Here is a 12532-nt window from a genome sequence, read left to right on the forward strand (position 1 = left end):
TGAGTGTTTTAGAAAACTGCTCAAAGACATGAACTGGACAGATGTTTTTAGTGCTCATGACATGAATGAAATATATAACACATTCATGAACAATGTCAGTACCATGTTTGAAAACTGTTTTCCTCTAGAAGTTACTCAAATTAAACAGAAGACTATAATAAAACCATGGATTACACAAGGAATAAAGATTTCCTGTAAGACAAAAAGGAAAATTTATCTGTCGACCAAGAATAACTCCAATGCTGATGATTTAGCTAAATACAAGGAATGCTGTACAATATTAAAAAAAGTAATTCAGACATCTAAACAAATGCACTACGAGAAGAAGATAGCAATGTCAGGGAACAGAATAAATACAATATGGGATATAGTGAAAGAGGAGACTGGTAGAACCAGAAAGGAACAGGAGCAAATAGCATTATGGGTACATGACACATTAGTAACCTATGGGCACAGTGCAGCAAATCTATTTAACAAGTACTTTATATCCATTACTGATAGAATGGGATTGTCAGGATCAGTAAATAATGCCCCTGAATATCTGAAACTAACCTTTACAAATAGCTTCAGGTACATGAATGTGTCACTCACTTCACCAAAAGAAATAACTTCTATAATAAAAATCTTTAAAAACAAAGTGTTCTAGTGGTTACGATGACATATCAACAAAGTCAATTAAGGCATGTTCTTGTGAGTTTAGTACAATTCTAAATTACTTGTGTAACCAGTCAATTATAACTGGGACATTTCCTGACTGGTTAAAATATGCAGATGTTTAGCCTCTATTCAAGAAAACGCATAAAGAGATACCATCAAACTACAGACCGATTTCACTTTTGCCGGCATTCTCAAAAATTTTAGAAAAAGTAATGTACAAGCAACTTCTCAACCATCTGACCACAAATAACAATTTATCAAGAACACAGTTTGGATTTCTGAAGGGTTCTGATATCGAGAAGGCTATTTACACCTACAGTGAAAATGTACTTAATTCATTAAACAACAAGTTACAAGCAGCAGGTATTTTCTGTGATTTGTCAAAGGCATTTGATTGTGTGAACCACAACATCCTTTTAAATAAATTAGAATTCTATGGTGTCACAGGCAGTGCTGCAAAATGGTTCAAGTCATACCTCGCTAACAGGAAACAAAGAGTGTCAGTGCAAGGGACTAGTGAATTAAGTCATCATCAGAATGGGAAGAAATTACATGTGGTGTCCCACAAGGATCCATCTTGGAGCCATTGCTTTTTTGTGTACATTAATGATCTCTCATCAGTTACACCGCCAGAAGCAGAGTTCGTTTTGCTTGCAGATGACACAAGTATTGCAATAAATAGTATGTCGAGTGTAGTTCTAGAAAGATCTGCTAATGATATTTTCATGGATATTAATAAATGGTTTAAAGCCAACTCACTGACATTAAACTTCGAAAAGACTACCTGCAATTCAGAACCTGTAAGAGGTTTCCACCCAGCATATGCATAAAGTATGAAGAAGAGCAGATAGAAGAGGTTGACAGTCTTAAATTCTTGGGATTACAACTTGATAATAAATTCAGTTGGGAGGAGCACACCACAGAACGCCTTAACAAATCTGTATTTGCAATTCGAGTGTTAGCAGACATAGGCGACATAAAAATGAAAAAGCTTGTGTACTTTGCCTACTTTCATTCCATAATGTCATATGGTATAATGTTTTGGGGTAGCTCAAAGTCAAAAGTTTTCAGAGTCCAAAAGCATGTAATACGTATTATTTGTGGAGTAACTTCACGGACGTCCTGTAGAAACCTCTTCAAAGAAGTGGGTATACGAACTACTGCCTCTCAGTATATTTACTCCTTAATGAAATTTATCCTAAATAATATCTCTCTTTTTGCAACAAACAGCTCAGTTCATCATACAATACCAGGAACAAAAATGATCTGCACAAGGACTTAAAAGCACTTACTTTAGTTCAAAAAGGGGTCCACTACTCAGGAACACTCATCTTCAATAATTTGCCAGCAAACATAAAAATTTAGTTACAAATAAAGATCAGTTTAAAAGGAGCCTGAAAGACTTACTAGTGGCCAACTCCTTCTACTCCATTGACGAATTTTTTAATAGAAACAAATGATGTATACATTCATACTATTAGTATTGTTATTCCAGCATTAAAAAAAAATTTACATGTTCCACATCCACGAGGATCTCCTCAGCACGGATCTATGGAACGAAAAACTAATCTAATCTAATCACCCCAGTCACTGTCAGAATCACTTACATCTCTATCTCCTATCTCTTCAGCGTTTGTAACACATGCATTATATTCAGCCTTTTCATAAGAGTTCTCATCAGTGAAAATATCAGGAAAGACATTTGCAATTCTACTGTCAATGTTATTTGTTATTTGTGAAATGTCTGAACTACTACCTGCTGTTCAATTTTCTGATACCTCGTGTGGCATACCACTTCTAGATGACTGCATCTGAAGTATTGTCCTCTTCAAGATAATCAGCTTCAGCTTCCGAATACTCAGGATCATCTGGCAGTGAGAAAAGATAATGGGGAATCTCCTTGTCTTTTAGTATCTGCAAAATAGTAATGATAATTCATTAATAGCAAGCTTTAACTGTACTATTTTCAGCGTGAAAAGGAATAAAACAGCATCACATTACATTTCAAACCGTTAAATAACTTTACAAATAATGTCTGCTGGGACACATGTGTCCCACTAATTTTATTTCAAATATAAGATAGTGCAAACGCTGAGAAGCACATTCCACACTGTATTTGTACTAAAAAATTATTATTAAGTTAATAATAAGACGAATTATTTACTTCAGACAAAACTGGAAAGTGAGAAATGATGAAAACTGATGAATGACAATTTTTGTGTTTTGGTTTTAGGGCGCAAAACTGCTATGGTCATTAGCGCCCAGCCCGTGACTTAGGAAACAGTAAAAAAACCGAAATTGAAAACCAGCAGCAATGGGAACAGTCATAAAATTGGAGAAACTAAAAGCAGAAGGAAGGCTTAAAAATCCACTACAGAAAGGGGTTGGTTGTCCCCAAAAAAAAAAGCTTCAAATGACTGACTTCATTACACTGGCACTAATAAACTGGAGAACGCGGTCGGCTGAGCGCGTGTCATCTGCTAAAATCGACGATAGATCAGGCAATAGCTGTAGACGGGAGCGTAACGGATTAAAATAGGGGCACTCAATTAAAAGGTGTCTTACCGTCCATAGCTGAGAGCAGTGGGGACAGAGTGGGGGAGGATCGCCGCTTAAAAGATGTCGATGGCTAAAAAGACAGTGCCCTATCCGGAGTCTAGTTAAAATTACCTCCTCCCGACGACGCGTTCGGGAGGAAGAAGTCCAAGCGCAAGGAAGAGATTTCACTTCCCGCAATTTATTATTGGGAAGTGTTGACCAATGCGCGTGCCATAAATGAACAACACGACGACAAACGCTCCATAGATCGCAGAAAGGAATCGATGGAATAGCTGGCCGAGGAAGAGAGACTGCAGCCTTGGCTGCAATATCGGCCGCCTCATTTCCACAGATACCAACGTGTCCCGGGAGCCAGAGGAACGCCACTGAGACGCCCCCCAGGTGGAGCAAGCGCAGACAGTCCTGAATCCGGTGGACCAGAGGGTGCACAGGATAAAGAGCTTGGAGACTGAGGAGAGAGCTGAGAGAATCTGAGCAGATAACGTATCTGCCGATGGCAGCGGATGTAGTGGACAGCCTGGAGAACAGTGTAAAGCTCCGCAGTATACACCGAACACTGGTCGGGAAGCTGAAAGTGATTTGGGGTGTCGCCAACAATATAGGCACTCCCTACACCTAACGATGTTTTCGAGCCGCTGGTGTAAATAAATGTGGCGTCTGTCATTTGTACACATAGAGCAGCAAATGCCCGACAATAAACAAGTGTAGGGGTACCATCCTTGGGAAATCGACAAAGGTCGCGGAGCAGGCAGATCCGGGGACGGAGCCAAGGCAGTGCTGTACCCCAAGTTGTCAAGAAGGTTTTAGGAAAGCGGAAGGAAAGAGAATGGAGCAGTTGACGGAAGCGGACTCCCGGGGGTAGTAGGGAGGAGGAGCGGCCTGCATACCCTACATCAAAGGAGGCGTCGAAAAAAATGTCATGGGCTGGATTAGCAGGCATGGAAGACAGATGGCTAGCATAACGACTCAGAAGGACTGCTCGCCGATTGGACAGCGGAGGTTCAGCAGTCTCAGCATAAAGGCTTTCCACAGGGCTAGTGTAAAAAGCTCCAGACACTAAACGTAATCCACGGTGGTGGATAGAGTCGAGACGCCGAAGAATAGACGGCCGAGCAGAGCAGTAGACTATGCTTCCATAATCCAATTTCGAGCGCACTAAGGTGCGATAGAGGCGGAGAAGGGCCACTCTGTCCGCTCCCCAGGAGGTACCATTCAGGACACGGAGGGTGTTAAGGGATCGCAGACAGCGAGCCGAAAGATAAGAAACGTGGGAGGACCAGCACAGTTTTCTGTCAAACATAAGACCCAAGAATTTAGCGACGTCTGAAAACGGAAGGTTGACAGGACCTAGATGTAAGGAGGGCGGAAGAAACTCCTTACGTCGCCAAAAATTAACACAAACGGTCTTACTGGGTGAGAAACGGAAGCCAGTTTCGATGCTCCACGAGTGGAGGCGATCGAGACATCCTTGAAGACGTCGTTCAAGAAGGCTGGTCCTCTGAGAGCTGTAGTACATCGCAAAATCGTCCACAAAGAGGGAGCCCGAGACATCAGGAAGGAGACAATCCATAATTGGATTTATAGCGATGGCAAACAGTACAACACTCAGCACGGAGCCCTGGGATACCCCGTTTTCTTGGGAGAAAGTGCGGGAGAGAGTAGTGTTCACCTGCACCCTAAATGTGCACTCTGCCATAAATTCGCGAAGAAAAAGGGGCAGCCGGCCTCGAAAGCCCCAAGAGAACAGTGTGCGGAGGATGCCTGTCCTCCAACAGGTATCGTATGCTCTCTCCAGATCAAAAAATATTGCTACCGTTTGGCGTTTCCGGAGAAAATTGTTCATGATATAAGTGGAGAGAGCAACAAGATGGTCAACTGCAGAACGATGCTTTCGGAATCCGCATTGGGCAGGTGTTAATAGACTGCGGGATTCCAGCCACCAAGCTAACCGGTAATTCACCATACGCTCCAAAACCTTACAGACACTACTTGTGAGAGAAATGGGGCGATAGCTAGAGGGGAGATGTTTGTCCTTTCCAGGTTTCGGAACGGGAACGACGATAGCTTCCCGCCATCGTCTGGGAATAGTACTGTCGGTCAAAATTCGATTATAAAGGCGAAGGAGGTAACGCAGACTATGGGTTGATAAATGCAGCAACATTTGGACATGGATACCATCCGGTCCTGGGGCGGAGGAGTGAGAAGAAGAGAGTGCATGTTGGAGTTCCCGCATGGAGAAAACAGTATTGTAGCTTTCGTGATTTTGAGAGGAGAAAGCAAGATGTCGCACTTCCGCTGCACGTTTCTTCGGGAGAAACGCTGGCGGGTAATTTGACGAGCTCGAAATCTCAGCAAAGTGCTGACCCAATGAGTTAGAAATTGCGACGGGGTCCACGAATGTATCATGCGCGACAGTGAGCCCAGAGACCGGGGAGAAACTAGGCGCGCCTGAGAACCGTCGAAGCCGACTCCAAACTGGCGAGAAGGGAGTGAAGGTGTTAAATGAGCTAATAAATAATTACCAGCTCGCCTTCTTGCTATCGCGGATGATGCGACGGCATCGCGCACGTAACTGCTTATAGCGGGTACAGTTGGCCAAAGTAGGATGGTGGCGGAAAACGCGGAGAGCACATCGCCGCTCACGTATTGCATCACGGCATGCCTCGTTCCACCAAGGAACTGGGGGGCGCCAGGGCAATTCGGAGGTGCGTGGTATTGAATGTTCCGCAGCTGTAAGAAAAACGTCGGTAATATGTGTGACCTCATCGTCGACGCTGGGAAAGCAACGGTCCTCGAGAGTCATCAAAAAAGGAACGATAAGACGGGTGGTCGGGCATTGCCAGTAGCCGACAGGCATACCGACAAAGCAGTATATCGCGCCGGTAGGTGAGTGGCAACTCACCAGCGTCAGCATGAAGACTCTCGACGGGACTAGTATAAAACGCTCCGATCGCAAGTCGTAAACCCCGATGTTGTATGGAGTTGAGGCGGCGTAAGATGGATGGCCGTGCAGAGGAGTATACGAAGCTCCCATAATCCAGCTTGGAGCGGACGATCGACCGATATAGGCGAAGGAGGACGGTTCGATCCGCTCCCCACGACATACCACTGAGAACACGGAGGACATTGAGAGAACGGGTACAACGGGCAGCCAAGTAAGACACATGTGGAGACCAACTAAGTTTCCTGTCAAATGTAAGACCTAAAAATTTTGTTGTCTCCACGAATGGGAGAGCAACGGGACCGAGTCGTAAGGACGGTGGGAGAAACTCTTTGTAGCGCCAGAAGTTAATACAGACCGTCTTCTCGGCAGAAAAACGGAAGCCATTGGCGACACTCCACAAGTAAAGACGGTCAAGAGAACGCTGAAGACAGCACTCCAGGAAACACGTACGCTGCGCGCTGCAATAGATGGTAAAATTGTCCACGAAAAGGGAGCCTGATACATCAGCTGGGAGGCAATCCATTATTGGATTGATCGCTATGGCGAAGAGAGCGACGCTCAAAACTGAGCCCTGTGGTACCCCATTCTCCTGGCGAAAGGTGTCTGACAGGACAGAACCCACACGTAACCTGAACTGTCGATCCATTAAAAAGGAACGAATAAAAAGAGGGAGGCGACCGCGAAGACCCCATGTATGCATGGTGCGGAGAATGCCCGCCCTCCAACAGGTGTCGTAAGCCTTCTCCAAATCAAAGAACACAGCCGCGGTCGGGCGCTTCCGCAAGAAGTTATTCATAATGAAGGTCGACAAGGTAACCAGATGGTCAACAGCAGACCGGCGCCTACGAAATCCACATTGTACATTGGTAAGTAGGCGTCGAGACTCGAGCAGCCAAACCAATCGAGAGTTAACCATTCGCTCCATCACTTTACAGACACAGCTGGTAAGCGAGATGGGTCGATAACTGGAGGGCAAGTGCTTGTCCTTCCCCGGCTTAGGAATCGGGACAACAATAGACTCGCGCCAGCATGCGGGAACATGTCCCTCAATCCAGATGCGATTGTAAGTACGAAGAAGAAAACCTTTACCCGCAGGAGAAAGGTTCTTCAGCATCTGAATATGAATAGAATCAGGCCCTGGAGCGGAGGACCGTGATCGGCCAAGTGCGGTTTCGAGTTCCCGCATGGTGAATGGGGCATTATAACTTTCACGATTCGAGGAGCGGACGTTAGGTGGCCTAGCCTCCTCTGCCTGTTTGCGGGGGAGGAAGGCAGGGTGGTAATGAGCGGAGCTCGAAACCTCTGCGAAAAAGCGGCCGAAGGCATTGGAGACAGGGGCCACAAGGACGTCATTCGCGACCGTCAAGCCAGAAACTGGTGAGTGGACCTTAGTGCCAGATAGCCGGCGCAGGCTACCCCAGACAACAGAAGAAGGAGTAAAACTGTTGAAGGTGCTTGTGAAAGCAGCCCAGCTGGCTTTCTTGCTTTCTTTAATAATACAACGACACTGTGCACGTAATCGTTTATAATGGATACAATTCGCCACTGTAGGGTGGCGTTTAAAGGCGCGTAAAGCACGTCGACGAGCACGTAGAGCGCCTCTACATGCCGCGGTCCACCAGGGGACCGGCACGCGACGTGGAGAAGAAGTAGGGTGAGGGATGGAATATTCAGCAGCAGAGAGAATGACTTCCGTGAGGTGTGCGACCTGACTATCGCAGCTTGGGAATGTTTGATCCTGAAAGGTCGCCCTTGAAGAGAAGAGCCCCCAGTCTGCTTTGGAGATGTTCCAACTAGATGAGCACGGAGAGGGGGTATGCTGCAGGAGATGGATAACACACGGGAAGTGGTCGCTCAAATATGTATCAGAAAGAGCATACCACTCGAACCGGCGTGCAAGTTGGGGAGTACATATAGAGAGATCTAAATGGGAATAGGTGTGAGATGTATCCGAAAGAAAAGTAGGGGCGCCAGTATTGAGGCAGACAAGATTGAGCTGGTTGAAAAGGTCTGCTAACAGGGAGCCCCTTGGGCAGGATGCTGGAGAGCCCCAAAGGGGATGGTGGGCATTGAAGTCTCCAGTTAACAAAAATGGTGCAGGTAGCTGAGCAATAAGTTGCATCATGTCTGCCCTGGTAACGGCAGACGATGGAGTGTAAACGGTACAAATGGAAAATGTAAAAGTGGGGAGAGTAATGCGGATGGCAACTGCCTGCAGGCCGGTGTGCAACGTGATGGGATCGTAGTAAATATCATCCCGGACCAGCAACATAACCCCTCCATGAGCTGGGATACCTACCACAGGCGGTAGGTCAAAACGCACAGAGGTGTAGTGTGCCAAGGCAATTTGATCGCATGGGCGTAGCTTCGTTTCCTGGAGGGCTACGACGAGCGGACGGTGCAAGCGAAGCAGCAACTTCAAGTCCTCTCAGTTGGAGCGAATGCTGCGAATATTCCAGTGAATAAGTGCCATCGTAAGAAAAAAGGAAGATGAAAGAAGGGGTTACCTCGAAGGCCGCTGAGGGCCTGGCTTCGAGCGAGCACTGCCGCCGCTATCAGTAGGCGGACAGTCATCGTCCATTGGGTCTATAGATTCATGGGCCATCTTGGGAAGATGGCCGGGAGGGGGAGCTTCCTCCGCCGGTGAACGGCCAGATGTTCGGCTACCAGCGGTGCGGCCAGGCGAAAGGGATGACGGCCTGGGGCGGCAACCGCTGGGTGGCGCAGGAGAGGAAATGCGCCGTGGCGGAGAAGGAGAACTGTGCTTCCTATTAGCCTTCTTGGATGGTCGTTTGGTGGAAGTACCGGACGAAGGCTGGGAGGTCGAGGTACGTAGGAAGTCTGCACGGGACGGTTCCTTCTTGAAGGCCCGTGCATCTGACTTCTGGGTCTTCGTCTTAGCAGAAGCTGATGAAGGGGCTGGTGTCTGTGGGGTGATGGGACGAAGAGGAGACGTCGACAGCGTGATCTTAGCACTGGCCGAACGGACGACCGTGGTGCTGAAGGTCAGATCGCAGGTCTGGGTTGCCACCTCCCTGGTAGTCCAAGGAGAGGCGAGGACAGTACTGTATTTCCCCGCTGGGAGCAGCGTGGGCTTCCTACTAGCCAATAGCTTGCGAGCAGCCGAGGTGGACACTTTCTCTTTGACCCGAATTTCTTGGATACAGCGTTCTTCCTTATAGACAGGACAGTCGCGGGAGGATGCAGCATGGTCACCCTGACAGTTCACACAACGAGGAGACGGAGGTGGACAGTCACCCTCATGGGCATCCCTGCCACAAGTGACACATTTAGCCGCATTGGAACAAGATTGGCGAGTGTGATTGAAACGCTGACACTGGTAGCAGCGCGTAGGTGTCGGGACATAGGGGCGAACAGAAATAACCTCGTAGCCCGCTTTGATGCGCGATGGCAGCTGAACACCATCGAAGGTCAAAAAAAGTGTCCGGGTCGGTATAAGGTCATTGTTGACCTTTTTCATGACCCTATGGACAGCCGTCACGCCCTGCTCAGCGAGGAAAGATTGAATCTCCTCGTCAGTCAAACCGTCGAGGGATCTAGTGTAGACCACACCACGAGACGAATTCAAAGTTCGGTGAGCCTCCACCCGGACAGGGAATGTGTACAGGAGTGTGGCCCGAAGCAGTTTTTGTGCCTGAAAGGCGCTCTCAGTTTCGAGTAATAAGGTACCGTTACGCAACGTGGTACAGGATTTGACAGATCCGGCTATGGCATCGACGCCCTTCTGGATAACGAAAGGGTTGACAGAGGAAAAATCCTTTCCGTCCTCAGATCGAGAAACGACGAGGAACTGCGGGGCAGGCGGTAGTACCTTTGTCACTGGTAGCTGGTCACGTTTCCGTTTTTGGGCAGAAGTCGAGAGAGATGGAGTGAAATCCATTGCGGAGAAATCCCCCATGATTGCCAGCGTCTCCGATGGCGCGCTCCTTCCTTGTGGGGACCCTCTCAGAGGGCACTCCCGCCTTAGGTGAATGTTTACACCTCAGGTCACACCTCCCGAGAAACAGACGGAGGGACCAATCGGCATGGTCAGAAGGTATCAGTTCAGGCAATCACCCCTCCCCGGGCCTGGCCTTTACCAGGGGTTACGTGCGTGCCTTACTTGTCTACCCAGGGCGGGGAATTACGCGTTACCCCGTCACCGGCTACGCGTGCGAACGCGTGGGTCGGCCTTCAGGCGCGCACAGGGAGGAAGGAAGAAGAGGAAAAAGGAGAGAGAGAGAGAGAGAGAGAGAGAGAGAGAGAGAGAGAGAGAGAGAGGACAGTGTCTCAAACGCCGAGGCGGAGACCAGAGAAGGCAAGGAGGAGAAGGCAAGGAGGAGAAGGCAAGGAGGAGAAGGCAAGGAGGAGAAGGCAAGGAGGAGAAGGCAAGGAGGAGAAGGCAAGGAGGAGAAGGCAAGGAGGAGAAGGCAAGGAGGAGAAGGCAAGGAGGAGAAGGCAAGGAGGAGAAGGCAAGGAGGAGAAGGCAAGGAGGAGAAGGCAAGGAGGAGAAGGCAAGGAGGAGAAGGCAAGGAGGAGAAGGCAAGGAGGAGAAGGCAAGGAGGAGAAGGCAAGGAGGAGAAGGCAAGGAGGAGAAGGCAAGGAGGAGAAGGCAAGGAGGAGAAGGCAAGGAGAAGGCAAGGAGAAGGCAAGGAGAAGAAGGCAATGAGAAGGCAAGGAGATTATGCAGGGGAAAGAGTAAGGAAGACAGTGAGGTGGAGAAGAGCAAAGAAAGGAACCAACCAAAGAAAGGAAGAAACGAGAAGTGAAAAAGCAAAATGACCGCAAATAGAGGTCGTGGAACCGTCCGTCTCCGGACGCAGGCGCTAACTACCCCCTTGAGGGGGAGGGACTCCTTTTAGTCGCCTCTTACGACAGGCAGGAATACCTCGGGCCTATTCTTACCCCGGACCCGCAGGGGGGAAATAGGGGGGTGGAAGCTGACCAAGAAGATGAAGGAGATCAGCTCGTGCCATTGGTGTGGACGATGGAATGTATACAGTACAAAGAGAGAACGTGTATCCGGAAAGGGAAAGACGGACGGCGACAGCTTGGAAGGAACTGTTTAAGGGGATTGGATGATAATGGAGAGTATCATGGAGAAGAATCATGAGTAGTCCATGTGCTGGAGTGCCTTCAACAGAGGGGAGGTCATATCGGACGGACTGAAAATGAGGGAGAACAAAGCGGTCATGGGGACGCAGCTTTGTTTCCTGAAGACAGAAGATGACCGGCGAGTAGGATCGTAAGAGGATCGACAATTCATCCCGATTGGCTCGAATGCCGCGGATATTCCAGTGGATAATGGACATAGGGTGAACAGAAAATGGAGGATTGTGACCAAGGGTGCTGTCAACTCAACGATTGCTCAGAGCTTGCGACCGACAGCATGGAATGGCATTCAGCCGAAGGCAGAAGATCCTAATTCATAGGTTGTTCAGGAGCAGCTCCTGCCACCAGCGATTGGCCGGTTGACCGGCCACCAGCAGTGCGCCTCGGCGACACAGAAGACGGCCGAGGGCGATTTCCGCCAGGTGGCGCTGTAGATGGGACATGCCTTGGCGGAGAAGGAGAGGAACAGGGTTTCTTTGTAGCCTTCTTGGAAGTATGATGTTTAGATGAAGGAGGAACCGATGGTTGTGAAATTGCGGTACGTAAAAACTCTTCACAAGTATGCTCTTTTTTCGAAGACTTGGTGTCTGACTTTTGGGCTCGAGATTTAGCAGAACTCGACGAAGGGTGAGCCAGAGAGTGGGCAGGCGAAAGTGGTGAAGTTGAACGGGCGATCTTTGCGCTGGCCGATCTGACGACCGTGGCACTAAAGGTGAGGTCGCAAGTCTGCGTGGCCGCCTCCTTTGTTGGCCGAGGAGAAGCAAGGACAGTGCTGTATTTGCCTGTCTGAGGCACGGTGGGCTGTCGACTGGCGAATAATTTTCGAGCAGCAAAGGTAGACACCTTTTCCTTCACTCTAATTTCCTGGATGAGCTTTTCTTCCTTAAAAACGGGACAATCTCGAGAGGAAGCAGCGTGGTCACCCATACAGTTGATGCAGCGAGGGGATGGAGATGGACAAGCACCCTCATGGGCATCCTTGCCACACGTAACACATTTGGCCGGGTTGGAACGGGACTGGCTGGTATGATTGAACAGATAGCAACACGTAGGGTTTGGTACGTAGGGGCGAACGGAAATTCTCATAGCCCGCTTTTATTTTCGATGTGAGTTGAACTCTGTCAAATGTCAAGAAGACAGTACAGGTTGGAACGATGTTTGTGTCAACCCTTTTCATGACTATGAACAGCCGTTACACTCCTGGTCAGACAGGTAGTGTTGTATTTTCTCGTCAGACAATCCATCGAGGGAGCGTGTTTA

General features: G+C 48.4%; 1 protein-coding gene across 1 annotated transcript in view; it reads left to right on the forward strand.

Annotated features, from left to right (window-relative positions):
- The window catches only part of LOC126204320 (uncharacterized), a 32030-nt gene that overhangs the window by 1828 nt on the left and 17670 nt on the right, over positions 1-12532 (forward strand). Inside the window, exon 2 of the mRNA XM_049938704.1 lies at positions 10479-10822. Within this exon, the coding sequence (XP_049794661.1) occupies positions 10479-10822 (344 nt within the window). The remainder of the gene's footprint in view (positions 1-10478; positions 10823-12532) is intronic.

Source organism: Schistocerca nitens, chromosome 9, assembly GCF_023898315.1.
Source record: "Schistocerca nitens isolate TAMUIC-IGC-003100 chromosome 9, iqSchNite1.1, whole genome shotgun sequence".
NCBI classification, from domain to species: domain Eukaryota; kingdom Metazoa; phylum Arthropoda; class Insecta; order Orthoptera; family Acrididae; genus Schistocerca; species Schistocerca nitens.